The 19,659-nt window shown below is 38.2% G+C and overlaps 1 protein-coding gene across 3 annotated transcripts in view; it reads left to right on the top strand.

The window, feature by feature from the left end:
• The window catches only part of TDRD7 (tudor domain containing 7), an 87,229-nt gene that overhangs the window by 6,268 nt on the left and 61,302 nt on the right, over positions 1–19,659 (top strand). For 2 of the 3 annotated variants that reach the window (XM_055271744.2, XM_055271745.2), the window contains exons 2-4: positions 11,510–11,722; positions 13,982–14,123; positions 15,069–15,282. In XM_055271744.2, the coding sequence (XP_055127719.1) occupies positions 11,516–11,722; positions 13,982–14,123; positions 15,069–15,282 (563 nt within the window). In that variant the 5' untranslated portion in view covers positions 11,510–11,515. Of the gene's footprint in view, positions 1–11,509; positions 11,723–13,276; positions 13,497–13,981; positions 14,124–15,068; positions 15,283–19,659 lie in introns of those variants that run through there. The other variant, XM_055271747.2, reaches the window with a different exon arrangement.

Here is a 19,659-nt window from a genome sequence, read left to right as displayed (position 1 = left end):
ACATTAAATGAAGAAGAATATTGGATGGTGATAAGTGCTAAGGAGAAAATCAGGGAAGCTGGCATCTCAGTTTTGATTTTGAATAGGGTGGCCAGAGAAGGCCTTACTGTGGAGGTGACAGTTGAGCAAATACTTTAGCTGAAGGAGGTAAGGCTGTGAGCCACATATGCCCCTGGAGTCAATATGTCCCAGGTAGAGGGAATGGCAAGTGCAAAAGCCCTGTTGTGAGGCCATCTCAGGCATGTTCAAGGAAAAGCATGGAGCCCAGGATGGGTGAGTGAAAATAAAGAAAAGAGAGAACTTAGGGCAAAGAAGTGGGGGTTGCAGATTATGTAGGGCCCTTTTTGGCTCTGTAAGGACTTGGCTTTTTGTCTGAGTTAACACAGGAAGCATTAGAGGGTTTTGAGTGACATGATATAATAGTATATATTATATGAAAAGATCACTCAGGCTGATATGTGGAGAACAGATTCTAGGAGGTGAAGCGGAAGCAGAGAGACCAGCTAAGAACCCAGCTGCTCTGCTCCAGGAAAGAGATGTTGCTGGCATGGACTAGGACAACTGCCATGGAGGTGGTGAAGAGTGAAGGAATTGTAGACATCCGCCTTCCATCTTTATGTATCACATTGCTTGGGGGAGGATTGAGAGCTAATACTGACCTCGCTCATCTTACAGATAAAGAGAATGAGGTCCAGGAGAAGGGGCTTATCCCAGGAAAATGAGTGAGCAGTGGCATTAAACTTGGGGAACACAAGTAAAAGGAGGCTCAGGCACAATCTTCTGCAATCCCCTGCCCTTCCCCCAAAACCAAATCAAAATATATCAACAGCCAGGTGTTAGCAACTTTACTATTGAAATATTTTAAAGTAGATTTTAACTGTGATAATATGTGCATTAAAAAGGGGGTGAAATGCTGGGCGTGGTGGCTCATACCTGTAATCCCAGCACTTTGGGAGGCCAAGGCGGGCAGATCGTGAGGTCAGGAGTTCAAGACCAGCCTGGCCAACATGGTGAAACCCCGTCCCTACTAAAAATACAAAAAGTAGCCAGGCATGGTGATGGGGGCCTGGAATCCCAGCTGTTCAAGAGGCTGAGGCAGGAGAATTGCTTCAACGCAGGAGGCAGAGGTTGCAGTGAGCAGAGATCACGCCACTGCCCTCCAGCCTGGGTGACAGAGCAAGACTCTATCTGGGGGAAAAATAAAGGGGGAGTGAAAGTAGGAAGTATGTGTGTGGCATAAGCTTTTCTCAGGTCAGATTGAGAAATATAACTTAGAAAAAACAGTCTGACAATGCCAAGAAATCAAGGTGAGTAAATGTGAGGTTGGATAGGGTGGGAAAAGTGAAAAATAAGGATGAGCACATCTGTGCCATGCAGATTCACACTGGTATTTTATTTAATTTTCTTCTGAGAGTCTCGGGGGAAAGGATAGAACAATCAGGATGGAGGTCACGAGACATCTGCTGTATAAAGGAGAAGACACATTTAAAGAGGGTGGGACTAGAAAAGCAAGCATTAGGCAAAGCTTCACACCTCACTCTACTCTGTGGCTGTTAAACAGATCATGGGTGGGGACGAGAGGAAGACTCTACCCGAATGCCGCTCCTTAAAAACAATAAACTGTGAAGTGCCCTTTTTGGGAGATCCGTGCTTGCAGCTGTTTCAGAGCAGAAATAAGGAAGATAGAGGGGACATTTCAGGGGCAGTGGTCTAAAATGGTTCTCCCGAGGGTGGAAGGAGGGGAAGGCTTTCGCAGAGGGCAACCTGTTGAACAAGCCACTGATTAGACTCTAAGACAGGGCTGGACCTGTCCTTTCAAACCTGCATCACAGTGTTCTGTTAGGTTTTAGTAACAGGACACCCATTAGTGAAATGCATTTATCAGACATTTTTTCCCCATAAATTTATGGTTGCTGTCCACTCCTAATGTAGCTGAGAAAAGTAGACCACAGAGGGGAGGTGGCAGTGGAGTAGATGCTCTTTCCAAAATGAAGGGAAGGAGAATACCATGGAAACTCTATTCTTAAGGCGAAGGGTAAGGCCTTCTTACTGAAACTGTGGTAGGGGAATATAAAGTGGTCTGGCCAGGGAGGAGTCAGATACATTGAACAGTCTAATTTGAATCATTTACACTGGTCACACCCAGATGGATATTTTCCCTGGATGTGTGCTAACCACCTGACATTATATCTATATGTAATGTGTATGTAACTGATAGTCAAGGCCCACTTAGGCATACGGATATACAAAGATGCAAAGCCCAGTTTCACTCAGAAGAGCTCTAGATGAACTGATGGGAGGGATTGGGTTTTGAAGGGAAGAAGAGCACATAGATGGGGAAGGTAGAGATCAGAAATGGCTAGTCAGGGTGGATTGGCACTGAGGAGTAAGCAAGTGATGCTTTAGTATGTCCTCTTGCAAATTAAAACTTGGCCAGTCTCCACTGTGGTTTTTACTACTTGTGGGAATAACTGTGTAGTAGTTCAGTGATCTTTGACTCATGAGTCATGAACCATTGTTAAAGTATTTTCTGTGTCATCAGTTTACTATTCAGGAGCCAAAATTCATACTTCAGCATTGACATTCTGGCAACCGTGAAGTATAGGTCCCAAAGCTGTCCTCTTTCCTGCTCCCTGGCACTCATTCAGAGTGTGGACTTCAGAGGTAGCAGAGGTGCGCAGACTCTGCAGTTGTTTTCTGTCTCTGCCATGAATTTCTATTTAGTTTTAGAGTATCTCCAGCTGTTCCATTGTCTTGGCATCCACACCATCCCTGTGACTAAGTGGAGTCAGCTGTGGATTTCACACCACTGTTTTTTTCTTTTTTACTCTGCTTACTCTTTCTTTCCTGTCTTGTCTCCTGTTCTTATTTCTTCAGGATTTGTTGGGTGTTTTCCCAGTACCAGTCAGTAGACAGGGTGATATATAATGGGAAAAATGTGGCCTCTGGCATCAAACAGACCTGGACTGAAATCCTAGCTTATCTACATCCTGCGATATCTTAAGTATTTAACTTATCTGAACCTTGGTTTTCATATCTATAAGTTGAGGATAATAGCCTCCCAGAATTATTATAGATATTAGATTTTTAGAAAAGCCATTTCTCAGAATTTACATAAGAGAAATAAAAACATATGCCTACCTAAATACTTGTACATGAATGATCAAGGCAACCTTATTTATAATATCTCAAAATTGGATGCAACCCAAATGTGTATCAACATTTGAATGGATAAACAAATTGTAGTATATCCATACAGTGGAATACTACTCATCAATAAAAAGGAATGAACTGAGTTAAATGCAGTAACATAGATGGAACACAAAGCACTAGGAAAAAATAATCCATAGTGACAGAAAGCAGATTGGTAGTTGCCAGGAGCTAGGGCAGTGTGTGTATGAACCAGAGAGGGCTGACCACAGAGAAGCATAGCTTAAAGGAACTTTTTTTATTTGGGGGGTGTGGGGGAGGGTGTGGTGGTTAAAAATATGCTTTACATGCAGTAAAAATCCCTCTTTATAGCCAATCACCTCCCCTTACCCCCAGCCTTTGGCAACCACTGATCTAATTTCTGTGCCTGTCGTTTTGCCTTTTCCAGAATGCTCACATAAATAGAATCATGTAGTATGTAGCCTTTTGTGTCCAGCTTTTTCCTTCAGCATAATATAAGAGTCAGGCATGTTTTATGTATCAACAGATTGTTCCTTTCTATTACTGAATAGTATTCCACTGTATGGCTCTACTAGATTGGTTTATCTACTTACCTTTTGATAGACATTTTGATTGTTTCCAGTTTGGGGGGCAATTATAAATAATGCTGTTATATACATGCACACGTTTCTGTGTGGACATGAATGTCATCATTTCTCTTGGGCAATAACGTAGGAAAGGATTGCTGGGTTATATAAGTGTATGCTTTACTTTGTAAGAAATTGTCAAACTGGCTGGGGCAGTGGCTCACGTCTGTAATCCCAGCATTTTGGAAGGCCAAGGTGGGTGGATCACCTGAGGTCAGGAGTTCAAGGCCAGCCTGACCAATATGGTGAAACCCCCGTCTCTACTAAAAAAATTAGCTGGGCGTGGTGGCGTGCACCTGTAGTCCCAGCAACTCGGGAGGCTGAGACAGGAGAATTGCTTGAACCTGGGTGGCAGAGGTTGCAGTGAGCCGAGATCGGGCCACTGCACTCCAGCCTGAGCCACAGAGCTGGACTCTGTCTCAAAAAAAAAAAAAAAAAAAAAGAAAAGAAAAGAAATTGTCAAACTATTTTTCCAGGTACTGTTTTGCATGCCCACCAGAAATGTATGAGAGTTCTAAATGCTCTGCATTCTCATCAACACTTCATATTGTCAGTTTTTTAAAAAAGCAAGCTGCTCTAATGGATGTGTAGTGATACTTCATTGTGAATTTAATTTGCATTTCCCTAATGACTAATGCTGATGAGCATCTTTTCATGTGTTTTTTTGCTATCTTCATTTTTACTTTAGTGACGTATGTGTTCAGGTGTTTTGCACATTTTAAATTGGGATCGTTGTTTTATTATTGAGTTTTGAGTATTGTTTATATATGACTACCAACTTTACCACGTGTGTTATGAAAATATCTTCTCACAATCTGTGGCTTTTCATTTTTTAACAGCTTTTGGAAGAGCAGACATTTTAAATTTTGATGAGATCCAATTTGTCAATTTCTTCTTTTTTTCTTTTTGAGACAGGTTCTCACTCTCACCATCACAGCTCACTGCAGCCTCTCAGGTAGCTGGGACTACAGGCACGTGCAACTATGCCCAGCTTTTGCCCAGCTTTTGTGTGTGTGTGTGTGTGTGTGTGTGTGTGTGTGTAGACGGAGTCTCACTATGTTGCCCAGGCTGGTCTCGAACTCCTGAGCTCAGGTGACCCATCTGCCTTGGTCTCCCAAAGTGCTGAAATTACAGACGTGAGCCACCGTGCCCAGCCAATTTTTTCTTCTATGGTTCTAAAAAGTCTTTGCCTAACCCAAGGCCACAAAGATTTACTCCTGTGTATTTTTTAGAAGTTTTACAGTATTAGCCTTTTCATTTAGGACCTAAATTATTTATTTTGAGTTAATTTCTTGTATATAGCATGAAGTTCATTATTTGCATATGAATGACCAGTTTTACTATCACTGTTCGTTGAACTTTCCTCATTGAATTTCCTTAACATCTTTGTTGAAAATCAGTTTACTAGGCCAGAGGTGGCTCACACCTGGAATCCCAGCACTTTGGGAGGCTGAGGTGGGTGGATCACTTGAGGTCAGGAGTTTGAGACCAGCCTAGCCAACATGGCAAAACCCTGTCTCTACTAAAAGTACAAAAAAATTAGCCAGGCATGGTGGCACATGCCTGTAATCCCAGCCACTCGGGAGGCTGAGGCACAAGAATCACTTGAACCCAGGAGGCAGAGGTTACAGTGAGCCAAGATTGTGCCACTGCACTCCAGCCTGGGCAACAGAGCAAGACCCTGTTAAAAAAAAATCAGTTTACCATATATGGGTTTATTTCTGGATTACATATTCTGTTCCATTGATCTATATGATTGTTCTTTTGATAATATTACACTATTTTGACTAATATAGCTTTGTAATAAATCTTGAAATCAGCCTTATTGCACTGGCTAGGACCTCCACTGTGATAATGAATGGGAGTGCTGAGCATGGGCATTCTTGCCTTGTTCCCAGTCTTAGGGAGACAGCACTCACTCTTTAGCTGTGAGTAATGATGTTAACCATGGGTTTTTTCACAGATGGTCTTTATCAGGTTAAGGACTTCTCATTTTATTCTAATATTCTGAGAGTTTTTATCATAAATAGATTTTTTATTTTGTGAGCTTTTTTTCACCTATTGATATGATTGTGTGGTTTAATTTCCTTTAATCTGTTGATGTAGTAAGTTATATTGATTGACTTAATGAATATTGAACCATACTTGTATTCCTGGAATAAACTTTAACTGGTTATTATGTCTTATCTTTTTCACTAATTGTTGGATTTTATTTGCTAATGTTTTGTTAAGAATTTTTGCATTTATGTTCATGAGGGATATGGTCTGTACTTTTCATGTAGCGTCTTTGTATAGTTTTTGTATCAGCATAATGCTTGCCTCATAAAATGAGTGAAGAAATGTTCTCTTCCCTCTGTTTTCTGGAAGAGTCTGTAAGAGTAGTATTGATTCTTCTATAAATGTTTGGTAGAATTTGCCAGTAAAGCAATCTGGGCTTCATGTTTTCTTTGTGTGAAGATTTTTAACTGTAAATTCAAATTCCCTAATAGCTATAGGGATATTTGAGGGTTATTTATTTCTTCTTGAATAAGCTTTGACATTTGTGTCTTTCAATAAATGTATCTATTTCATCTAAGCTACAAACTTATTGGCATAACTGTTTTATCATGTTCTCTTTTTAATGTCTGTAGGATCTGTATTGATGGCCCCTCTTTCAATCACATTATGGTAATTTGTGCCTTCTTTTTTTTTCTGTCTTTCTAGGAGTTTATCAATTTTATTGATGGTTTGAAAGAACTAGTTTTAGTTTCATGATTCTTTTCTCTCCTGTTTTTAAACTTCATTATTGATATGTTTCATCATTTCAGAATTGATTTCTGCTCTCACCTTTATTTCCTTTCTTCTGCTTTTGATATAAATTTCTCTCTTGTTCTCAAAGTAGGAGAATAGATGATTGATTTGCCACTTTTCTTCTAACAGAAACATATAATGCTATAAATTTTCCTCATACTTTTACTGCATCCAGCAAAATTTTACATTTGTATCTTCATTTATTTAAAAATATTTTTTCTAATTCTGGGGGTAGTCTTTGTCTTTGACCCTTGGTTATTTAGAAGTATCTTGTTAAATTTGCATGGAGATTGTCTACATATCTTTCTGTTAGTGATACCTAATTTAATTTTGTTCTGTCCACAGAATATACTTTTTATAATATGAGTTATTTTAAGTTATTTGAATATTGTTTTAAGTCCAAGAATATATTTTATTTTGGTGAACATCTCATGTGCTCTTGAAAATAATGTATATTCTGCTGTCTCTGGAGTGGAGTGTTCTGTCAATATCATTAGGTCACTTTGGTTGATAGTGTTTAGCTCTTTTATATTCTTTTTTTTTTTTTTTTTTCCAGATAGAGTCACTCTGTTGTTTAGACTAGAGTTCAGTGGCATGATTTTGGCTCACTGCAACCTCCACCACCTGGGTTCAAGCAATTCTCCTGCCTCAGCCTCCTGAGTAGCTGGGATTACAGGCATGAATCACCACATCCGACTGAGTTTTTGTATTTTTTAATAGAGGGAGGGTTTCACCACGTTGGCCAGACTGATCTCGAACTCTCGACCTCAGGTGATCTGCCCACCTCGGCCTCCCAAAGTGCTGGGATTACAGGTGTGAGCCACCACACCTGGCCAGCTCTTTTATATTCTTACTGATTTTTTTTTTTTGGTCTACTGTTTCTATCTATTGACAAGAAAGGAGTTTTGAAATGTCCAATGATAATTGTGAAATTGTGAATAAGTTTTTTCAGCTGTCAGATTTTGTGTGTTTGGAAGCTCTGATGTTTGGTGCACCTATGCTTAGGATTGTTTTATCTTTCTGATGAATTAGCTCCTTAATCATTATGTAATGTCTCTCTTTATCTCCGATAAGATTCCTTGTTCTGATATTTATATAGTCATAGTGTTTGCATGGTACATCTTTTTTCTTTTTACTTTTAACCCATGCATTCATATTTAAAGTGGGTTTCTTGAAGGTAGTATATAAGTAAGTCTTGCTTTTTTATCCACTCTGCCAACCCCTAATGTTTTATAGGGCTATTTCAGTTACTTACAGTTAATGTAATTATTGATATGATTGGCTTTAAATCTACCATTTTGCTGGATGTTTTCTATTTTCTCTGCTCTTTTTTTTCTCCTGTTTCCTGTCTAATTTTTGTTTAACTTCTGCTTGCTTAGGTATTGTCTTATTACATTTTATCTTTACTACTGGCATATTATTATACCTTTTTAAAAAATTTTAGTGGTTGCCATATGGTTTACAATATCCCTCTTTATCTTAGTCAGCTTTCAAATGACACTATACCGCCTCATGTATAGTGTAAGAACCTTCCATTGGTTCTATTCTTCATACTATTTTTGTACATTTTACTTTTACATATATTATGTACCCCACATGAGGGAATTTTTTTAGATGATGGGAATGTCTGTATCTTGATTGTGGTATGATTACATAGGTGTGTATATTTTTTAAAACTCAAGAAATGCTACATATAAAATGAGTTAATTTTATTTTAGGTAAACTATCCCTAAAGGAAGATTTTGGTATTTAGTCTTGTGCCAATAACAATGTTTTGGTCAACAATGGACTGCATAATCATTTGTCCTGTAAGATTATAATACTGTATTTTTCTATACCTTATCTATGCTCAGATATGTTTAGACATACAGTACTTACCATTGTGTTAAAATTGCCTACAGTATTCAGTATAGTAGCATGCTGTACAGGTGTGTAGCCTGGGAGCAATAGGTTATACCATATAGCCTAGGTGTGTACTAGACTATACCATCTAGGTTTGCAAGTCCACTCAATAAATGTTTGCACAATAACTAAATTGCCTAACAACGCATTTCTCAGAATGTATCCCCATTGTTAAGTGACACATGACTATACACACAAACACATACACACACACACACATCTGTGAAAAGAATAAGAATATAGACCTAGTATATGGCTTTTGTAGGTTATAGTATTAATTAAATGCTGTTGGTCCTGGTGATAATAATTTGAAAAGAGTTAATGTTTAGTAATGGAAGGTACATAGTGCATACAGTCGTACATTGCCTAACGACAGGGATATGTTCTGAGAAATGCACTGTTAGGCAATTTCATTGCTGTGCAAACATTATAGAGTGGACTCACAAACCTAGACAGTAGAACCTCCCACACAACTGAGCTATGTGGTATAGCCTGTTGCTCCCAAGCTTCAACCCTGTGCAGCATGTTACTGTACTGAATGCTATAGGCAACCATTAACACAATGGTAAGTATTTGTGTATCTAAACATAGAAAAGATACAGTAAAAATATGGTATATAAAACAAAAAATGGCATACCTATATAGGTCACTTGCCATGAATGGAGCTGGCAGGACTGGAAGTTGCTCTGGATGAGTCAGTGAGTGAATGGTGAATGAATGTGAAGGCCTAGGACATTACTGTACACTACTGTAGACTTATAAACACTGTACACTTAGGCGACACTAAATTTATTAAAAGTTTTCATTTCTTTTACTTTTTATTTATTTTTATTTTTTTGACGCAAGTCTCATTCTGTCACCCAGGCTGGAGTGCATAATGTGATCTTGGCTCATTGCAGCCTTGACCTCCTGGGCTCAATGATCCTCCCACAACAGCCTCCTGAGTAGCTGGGACTATAGACATATGCTGCCACGTCCAGCTAATTTTTCTATTTTTTTGTAGAGACGGGGTTTCACCATGTTGCCCAGGCTGGTCTCGAACTCCTGGGCTCAAGTGATTCTGCCCACCTTGGCCTCCCAAAGCGTTAGGACTGCAGGTGTGAGCCACTGCATCTGGCCTCTTTTACTTTTTAAACTTTTTAAATTAAAAACTGAGACAAAAACATACACATTAGCCTCAGCCTGTACAAGGCCAGGATTATCAAGATATTACTAGACTAGAGGAATTTTTCAGCTCCATTATAATTTTATAGAACGTGTTTTATATATGCAGTCCATTGTTGACTAAAATACTGTTAAGTGGCACATGACGATGTAGATTTTTGTTTGCTATTTAAACCTTGCTGTAACTTCAGTATTATGTTTATAATGAATAGCAAGACAAACAGGCTGATATTTTGTTTTCTTTTTAAGATGAATGAATGATGGAATTGATAGAATTGTATATCATTCTTCTTTTGTGTTTTCTAAGCCAGAGAAAGAAAATGGCTATTTGTCTAGAATTCTCTGCTGTCCAGTATGGTAGCCAGTGGCCACATTTAATTTAAGGTAAAATTTTAGTTCCTTAGTCATCCTGGCCATATTTTAAGTGCTCAGAGCCATATGCGGACATTGTGGACACTGCAATAATATGAAACATCACAGAAAGTTCTATTGAACATCACTGCTGAAGGAAAAGTAACAAATTGCCCATGGTTTGCCTTCCTCTTTCCTTTAATAAAAGGACAAGCCGTTTTTTCCAGGCTACTTATTCTCTGAATGTATCTTCTAGTATGTATCTATACATTCTCTGAATGTATCCCCTGAATTTGTCTTTTTTTTTTCTCTGCAAAACTACAGCTAGATGTAATCATTAGTCCAAAGGAAATGATTCTTTTCTCCTTTTATTCATATGGCATTATGGCTCTGCTTCTTTTTCTTCCATCTCTCTGGTCCCTTTTTCTTAGCCTTTTATAGATTCGTCTTCCTCTATCCATTTCTTGAATGATAGCCTTCTGCAGAGGTCCATCTGTAACCTTGTTTTTTACTCCCTGGATGTCAAATACCCCATATAAGTCAAAGACCAACAAATCTATGACCAGCTTAGACTTATAATCTAATTTCCTAGTGAATATATCTACATGGCTCTTCTATAGGCATTCCAACTTCTCCGTGTCCAAAATGAATCGGCCTCTTCCTCTCTTGCAAACCTGCCTTTATCCCACCTCAGTGTGGGTCATTACTCTCTACCTTACTTCTAAGCTAGAAACATTGGAGCCTGCCTCTTCATCCAAACCAATTAACCAATTTCTGCTGATTCCACCTCCTAATTACCTCTCAAACTGATTCTTTTGTTTATTCCTAAGGCCCTGTATTGTGGTCCTCCACATTTCCAAGTATTCTGACAACTTGTTAATCTTTCTCCTTCCCATTTATCTTCTCCACTGCTGAATAGTGATCTTTCTAATATACAGAGCTGATCATTTTGTTCCCCTATGTAAAATATCCCTAAGGCCCCACGTTACTTTTGGCAAAAATGCAAACATGAGCATAATATAGTAGTCTCAGGGTCTGCCCCTCCCTGGCCCTCTCAGCCCTCAGCTTGGAGTCTTTGTTCAGTCACCAGCCACCTAACTGTCTGGAATTTTTGGAACACACCATGTGCTTCTCTCTCACCTCTGTGCACTTGCACATCCTGTTCCCTTCCTTGGGCTGATACCACTCCCAGCCCCACAGCCCACCCTCTTCCTCCTTGTTGAGTGATTCCATCTTGCTCTTCGGGACTCCATTCAGGCTTCCTCGCCTGAATCTGGGAACATTCCCTGATATCTTCCCTCTTGAGGCTGGTGTTGTGCCTTCTGACTTTCCCCTGCATTCTTACAGTATTTGTGCTTTTCTCTACCATGGCAGTTGTTTCCCCATATTTGCACAGAAAGTATGCAGTAATAATTTATAAAGTAACAAGTTGCAGCTCTGAAAATCTATTTGAATTCACAGACTAATGAGCCATATTATAGTAACCTTCTACTGTGTTCTTATAGGCAAAGATGCTGGAAGGAGATCTGGTTTCAAAGATGCTGCGAGCTGTTCTGCAGTCTCATAAGAATGGAATAGCATTACACCGGCTCCAAGGAGAGTACAGATCCTTGACTGGAGACTGGATCCCCTTCAAACAGCTAGGTTTCCCTACACTAGAAGCCTATCTGAGAAGCATGCCAGCAGTGGTCAGGATAGAGACCAGTAGATCTGGAGAGGTAAGAAGGTAATTGTGCATGTCAGAAGAATCAAACCAATTCATAATTGCCTGTCTGGCACTTCCAATCTCCTACCTGTGATAGAAGTCTAAGTGAAAGTACTAGCTTAGTTGTTTGGGATTGATAGTGACAGAGAAAACAGCATTTAAAGCACGGCCTACATTCTTATGTCTTTTTCTTATTCCTCAAATTCTTTTCATTGTAAAAATAAGACTTTAACCACACAAAATTAAAAATATTTACCCAGTGTCAACATCTAAACAAAATAGTTATACTAGAGGCCTTCAGTGCATAAATATCACGCCTGCCCATTACAAACCTGTTACAAATGTTTTTGCCAAAGTCACTAATGACCTCGTGATCACCAAATCTAATAGACAGTTTTAAATTCTCATCAAGTCGATTCCTGCTGTTTGGACCTAGTCAGTCCGGAGCTGATCCTTCATCACTTTTCATAACTACCGGGGCCTCCTTGCTGTTCTCTCTTCTCTTCTGTTCTTTTCCTCTCCTTCACACCAATATGATCATATCATTATACCGTTTTAAATCCTTCTGCCTCTCTGGAAGAAAACAGTTTATAGATAGTATGGGCCGTTTAGTAGTAGCCGGTTGATCTGTCATTGCTCTGCCACTGCGACCTAGCAGCTTCACTTCTTGGTACCTACCCACTGTACAGCATAATAAATGTGGACAGACCACCACCCAAAAGAGGAACAAAAACACCCACACCCCCTCATACACTATAGTTTCCTGGGTATATTTCTACATGTGTAAATACATAGATCAGGTCTGGAGTGTTTCTCACCAAAACCTGACATAATGGTTTTTCTGTATGGGTGGATGAGGAGGCAGTGATGGAGGAGGACAAGGGAACCAGGAGCAGGAAAGTAGTCAAAGGGGAAGTTCACCTTATAGTTAATAATTTTCCTAAGGAGAAGATACAAATTAATTAAATATTATCTGAATAATAAAATATGCTTGGGCATCCCTGATTGTTCCAGACAGACTTAAGCACTCCTTTCTGTCTACTTGCACCTTGTAATACATCCGTTATCACACTTGACACAATGTTTTCTGTTTAATTTCTTGCTTCTCTCTTTTTCCTACATAAGTTTCTTAAGGATGAAGGGCTTAATAAATCTGTGTTGAATGCATGAATGAATGAATAGCTGAATGAATTAATAAATTAATGCTTTATAGAGTTACTATACTGTAATTTGCTCAACTCTTTGTTCCCCTGTTTTGGACATTTTAAATGTTTCCAGGTTTTGACTATTAAAATACCCCCATTGCATATACTTGGGTAGGTAACATTTGTTTTTTTGAATTATATTCTTGTAATATAGTCTCAGAAATAGAAATACTGGGCCAAAGAGTAGGAACATATTTTAGCTTGTGATATAAAGCTTCATTGTTTTCCTGTTTTTGATTTCAAATTAGAGTCAAAGACTTGAAAACTACACAGGTCTGTAGAGATCATCTTGTCCCAGTAGTCTCTATCTTCAAATCTTTTTTTCAATGTCATATCATACCAGTTTTTTCTTTAAAGATACAGAGCTGAGCTGCAGTGTTTTGAGAGATGTGGAAGCTCTGGAGACCCTGCTTGCCCTGCCTTGCTCTCATGCCCCTGCCAGTGGCAGCCCCTTGAGGCCTCTCCATGGAACTCTATGGCTCCCATGAACACAGTTTGAAAACACCAGCTCTAAACCACCCCTGTTTCACAGCTAAGAATACTTGGATTTGCCCAGAGTCACCCAGCAGATCCACCACAGAGGCAAGAGAAGGATTTAGTAGTCTTGTATTCAACATAGTAGTTATGAGTGCATACTTTGGACTCAGAGAGCCTCGCCATGTGACTTGGAAGGTTGCTTAACTTTCCCGAGCCTCTGCATTCCCATGTGTAAAGTGAATGAAATGTACCTCACAGATTATATGATATTATATATCAGATCATAGGTTGGTTTTTGTTCATTTGGTAATCTCATAGTATCTAGTACACTGTAGATGCTTAATACCTATTTAAAAATTAATGGAATTTTCAGTTTGGGAAAGATAATTCAGTGTACTAGACTATGCTCGATTCCTCTTGCAGAAAATATAATTTTATTCTAGCATTATCAAGGAGCGAGACACATGAATATTTGCATACCACTTGACTTGGGATATGTAGGCTCACTAAGATCCACTTTTAAGAACTGGCCCCTAGGCAACATGGAATCTGAGAAATGTTTCTCTTCTCACCCTGCCTCTAATGAATAGATTACCTGCTATGCCATGGCCTGCACAGAAACTGCAAGAATTGCTCAGCTTGTGGCTCGTCAAAGGAGTTCTAAAAGGAAAACTGGGCGTCAAGTTAATTGTCAGATGAGAGTGAAGAAAACCATGCCATTTTTTCTAGAAGGTAGGAGCTTTTTACATGCTAAAATTTTTAGGGCTGTCTACGAATACATTGTCATAGGGAATTATGGAAATATTGTTTGTATTATGATAAATACTTGTATCTGTTAACATACATATGTCAGGGGAAAAATCCTGAAGCTAGCATTTCCATTTGAAATTCTTAAGTGAACATGATGAGCATGACTTACTAACTGAAGTAATTACACAGTGGGAAATAACTCAGAACAGATTTTAATTGAGCTTGTTATGGTAATGTGTAATTTTATTTTTTTTAAGCTCATTTCAGGGAATGTCTTGTCCAGAATGTTGGATGCACCAAGAACCTATGATTTTATGTCTTATTTGACAAATTATATCTTCTGGTAGAAAACCTCTAGTTTCAGAAGTATATGAATTATGTAGTACAGAAAAATGTTACAGACAACTCAGCCTTTGTTTCCCGAACACTTAAGGAGCTTACAATCAGTTCTAAAACTACATTCCCATGAAGTGGTTCAATGATAATACAAAGCAGTGGATGACTAAATGCCACAGTGAGCATTTAGGACAAGGGAGCAATCATTTTGAATGAAAATGGCAAAGGGGAGACTTGAGCCCAGACTGCAAACAATGGGTAGAATTTGGATTTATGGGGAAGAGATAGGAGGACCAAGATATAGTTGAGTGTGCTGTATTTGCAAGAACATGAGGTGGCTGCCACTGAAGTGTTCAGTTGGTGAGAAGCAGGAGTTACTGGTCAGTCTGATGGATGAAGAACCTTATCTGCCAAATACTCACCATTGTATTCTTTTCCTATTCACCAGCCCTCCGGTGGCAACCTCCTCGTGTTCTTACAAACTGTTCTGAGAGTAGACATCCACAGAAAACATCTGGTCAGAGGAGTGTCATAATGAAAGTGGGGTTTGGGGATGCTAATTGATTTCTTTATGTATGCCTAACTTCACAGGAAAACCAAAAGCAACCCTCAGACAACCAGGATTTGCTTCAAATTTTTCTGTTGGCAAAAAACCTAATCCAACACCGTTAAGAGACAAAGGAAACTCTGCTGGAGTTAAGCCTGATGCTGAAATGTCTCCTTATATGCTACACACAACTCTTGGAAATGAAGCATTCAAAGACATTCCAGTGCAAAGGCATGTGACCATGTCCTCCAACAACAGGTATTTGGCCTTTGACTCACAAAAGTTTGGTGAATCTTGGGTAAAAAGCGTTACAAATGTATGTTCAGGTTAAGAAAGAAACACTTTCTATTTTATCTAATATAAGTTCACATATAGTAGAGACATGCATCATTACCAGTTAGGTTCACTTTTCCTAGCTTCCTGAACATCATTCTCTAAATGCATCTCTATTCTATATTTTCTCTGCATTGTTGTCAATCTCTCCTTGTAAAGTTCATTTAAAAGCTCTCACAAATTGTTTTGGGATACTATTTCGGTATAACATAACTTTTTCAGAAAACCTTTTTTTAACAATTAATTTTGTGGGTTTAAGTAAAATCTGATGGAGTTTCAGACACTCCACTGTGCTGCAAATATCATGCCCATAATTATGTAGTAGCATCAGACATCTATGCATCAAAATACCAGACTGGCAATAATAAGACAACTTACAAGTCTTTGTTTGGGTGCTGCCACTCTCTAGTCAGGTAAAATAAGTTGTTTCATCTTTTGGGTCTGTGGTTTGTTCATTTGTCCAATGAAAATGTTAAACTAGATGATCTCAAAGTTCCTTTCTGGTTCAAAACTATGGTTTTATAAGGTAGCTCAAAGGGTGGCAAACTACAATCTATGGGCCACATCAGGCCCACTGCCTGTTTGGGTAAATTAAGTTTTATTAGAACATGGCCATTTTGCTTTGTTTGCATATGCCTGTGGGTGCTTTTGCAAAATAGTGGCAGAAGTGAGTAGTTGTACAGAGACTAGATGGCCTACAAAGCCAAAAATCCAGTGGTGGACCCTTTACAGAAAAAGGTTGCTGACCCCTGATGTAGATGCATCAAGATCACATTCTTCTATCCTACTTGTGCCTTTTCAAAACAAATTTTGTTGTATTATATTCCTTTAAATCAGTGTTCAAAAATTCTGTTTTGTGAAAGATAATTTTCCCCCAGGAACTTTCCCCCAGATACTAGAATATTTATGGATAATTAATTTTTTTAAAAAGGTAGAACTGGTACTAATTTTTTATATTACAGAATTTTTAATAAAGTAACCCTAAATATTTTTATGATGGTATACATTTAATATTATTTATAATTATTATAATTATGATAAGATCTAGAAAATACACAGTTAAAACACAGATCTTGACCCAGAGCACTAGTTGAATCCAGTATATGACGGAGGTATCATTGTCTTCTCTGGTTGTGTGCCTACATTTCAGCAATACATTTTGAATGATTTTTTTTGGATATGACCCTAAAAGGACGGGCAACAAAAGCGAAAATAGACAAATGGGATTACATCAAACTAAAAAGCTTCTGCACCACCAAGGAAACAGTCAACAGAGTGAAAAGACAAGCCATGGAATGGGAGAAAATATTTGCAAACCATATACCTGATAAGGGCTTAATATTCAAAATATAGGGAACTCAACTCAATAGCAAGAAAACAACCTAATTTTAAAAACGAGCAAAGGACCTGAACAGACGTTTCTCAAAAGAAGACATACAAATGATCAACAAGTGTATGGAAAAATGCTCAACATCACGAATTATCAGGGAAGTGCAAATTAAAACCACAATGAGATACCACCTCACACCCAGTTGTATGTAGTATGGCTACTAATCAAAACACAGAAAATAGCAAGTGCTGGTAAGGATGTGGAGAAAAGAGGAACCCCAATACACTGCTGGGGGAAATGTAGGTTAGTACAGCTATTACGGAAAACGGTATGGAGATTTCTCAAAAACTTAAAAAGAACTGTCAGCAATCCCACTACTAGGTATATATTCAAAGCCTATGAAATCAGTATATCAGTTGAAGAGATATCTGCACACCCATGTTCATTGCAGCAGCATTCACAATAGCCAAGGCATGGAATCAACTGAAGTGTCCGTTAATGAATGAATGGATAAAGAATATGCGTTGTATCTACTGAATGGAATACTTACTCTTCAGCCTTTATAAAGGAGAAAATCCTGGCATTTGCAACAACATGGATGAACCTGGGAGACATTATGTTAAGTGAAATAAGCTGGGCACAGAAAGAAAAACCACATGATCTTATATGTGGAATCTAAAAAAGTCAAACTCATAGAAACAGTAAAATGTCAGTTACCAAAGCCAGGGAAGTGGGGTTAGGATGGGGGTTGTGGATGTACACAATTTCAGTTAGGAGAAATAGGTTCAATACATCTGTTGTATTTCATGGTGACTATGGTTAATGATATGTTGTGTACTTGCAAATTGCTAAGAGTAGATTTTAAGTGTTCTTACCACAAAAAATAAGCATGTGAGGTAATGCATGTGTTAAGCAGCTTGATTTAGCCATTCCACAGTGTACACATATCAAAACATCACATCATGTTGCATACCATAAATATATACAATTTTTACTTGTCAACTAAAAGCCTGCAACTATAATATGGCCCAGCAGTTGTGCTCCTGGACATTTATCTCAGAGAAATGAAAACTTATGTTTACACAAAAAACTGTCCACAAATGTTCACTGTAACTTTATTTATATTAGCCAAAAAATAGAAACAACCTAGACATCCTTTGGTAAGTGAATGGTTCAACAAACTGTAGTACATTCATTATCACAGAGTGTGTCTCCACAGTAAAAAGGAGTAATGAACTATTGATACACACAGCAACTCTGATGGATCTCAAGGGAATCATGCTGAGTGAAAGAAGCCAATCTCAAAAAGCGACATACTGTGTGATTTTATTTATATAACATTCTTGAAATTGTAAAATTATAAAGATAGATAACAGATTAGTGGTTGCCAGAGGTTAAGGATTTGGGTGATTTGAGGGATGAGTATGGCTGTAAAGGGAGAGCAAGAGGAACCCTTGTAGCCATGGGACGGTTCTGTATGTTGATTGTACTTGTGGGCATGTGAATCTGTACATGTGGTAAATTGCACAGAACTACACACACACATCCGTATGCAACTGGAAATCTGAATAAGCTCTGAATTGTACCATTGCCAATATTCTGGTTTTGGTATGTACTATGCAAGATTTTACTATTAGGGGAAACAGTGAAGGATACATGGGGCCTCTAAGTACAGTTTTTGAAATTTCCCATGAATTTATAGGTATTTCAGAATAAAAAGTTTTCAAATTGACAGCAGGCCAGGCACCATGGCTCATGCCTGTAATTCCAACACTTTAGGAGGCTGACGCAGGAGGATCTCTTGAGCCCAGGAGTACAAGAACAGCCTAAGCAACATGGTGAGACCTCATCTCTACTAAAAAAAAAAATTACCTGGACATAGTGGTGTGCACCTGTAGTCTCAGCTGCTTGAGAGATTGAGGTGGGAAGATCACTTGAGCCTGAGAGTTCCAGGGTACAGTGAGTTATAATCACACCACTGCACTCAAGCCTGGGTGACAGAGTAAGACCTTGTCTCTTAAAAAAAAAAAAAAGCCACATATTTTAATTAAAGACTGCTTGAGGTGTTGTAAAACATTTTAATCAAGTCTTTTTTTAAGCACATAGTACAATTTGAAAGATACCTTTTAAGAGAAATCTAAATACTACCCAGTGGCAGATGTTATGGGTAACATTTCTAGTTATAAAATCAAAATATCAAAATGGAGCAATAGCAAAAACATCTATATCTACTTGTGAAATATTAATGTAGTAAAAAGCAGTTAAACCTGTTATGAAGGACACTTAAACTTTTTGAGGTCACCAAACATCTTGAAAAGCTGATGAAAGCTGTAAATGATCTTCCCTGAAAAATTCACACATGTACATTTACATATGCATACATAATCTCGTGCCAGTAGATTCATGAACCCCCAAAGCTCATTCTCAAGAGTTCCGGTTAAGAACTCATGCCTGCCTGTTAACAAATTGAAAAGTTCTAGAAAAATGGCATGGCTAGTTTCCTGTAGAATAAATTAGTAGAGATAAAATGTGTGGGTAAGAGGGTATATATACTAAGGCTCCTATTAAATTGTGCTCTAAACAGATTATAATAATTTATTTTCTTCTAGAAGAATATGAGAGAGATTATTTTCTTGTATGCCTGCCAATATTGGGCATCTGTTTTTTGCTTTGCTACTTTGAAAAGTGAAAAAAATCTATTTATGTTTTAATTTTTATTTCCTTGATTTTGATTCTTAAGGAAGTTACATTTTTGTCATACATTTATTAGCCCATTATAGGTCTTATGTGAATTACATGTCTTTGTCCTTTGTGTAATTTTTCTATTGGCTCTTTTCCTTCTAACATATAAAAGTGGTTTATAAATTAAATAAGTTGGCCCTTTGTAATATCTTGACAGTATTCCCTCAGTTTGTTTAATTATTGTATTTTTTATATACAAAAACTTTAAAATGCTGCATGCTTACAGCTAT

The sequence above is a fragment of the Symphalangus syndactylus genome, chromosome 3, assembly GCF_028878055.3.
Source record: "Symphalangus syndactylus isolate Jambi chromosome 3, NHGRI_mSymSyn1-v2.1_pri, whole genome shotgun sequence".
Classification (NCBI taxonomy): Eukaryota; Metazoa; Chordata; class Mammalia; order Primates; family Hylobatidae; genus Symphalangus; species Symphalangus syndactylus.
This window is presented reverse-complemented; position numbering and strand designations above follow the sequence as displayed.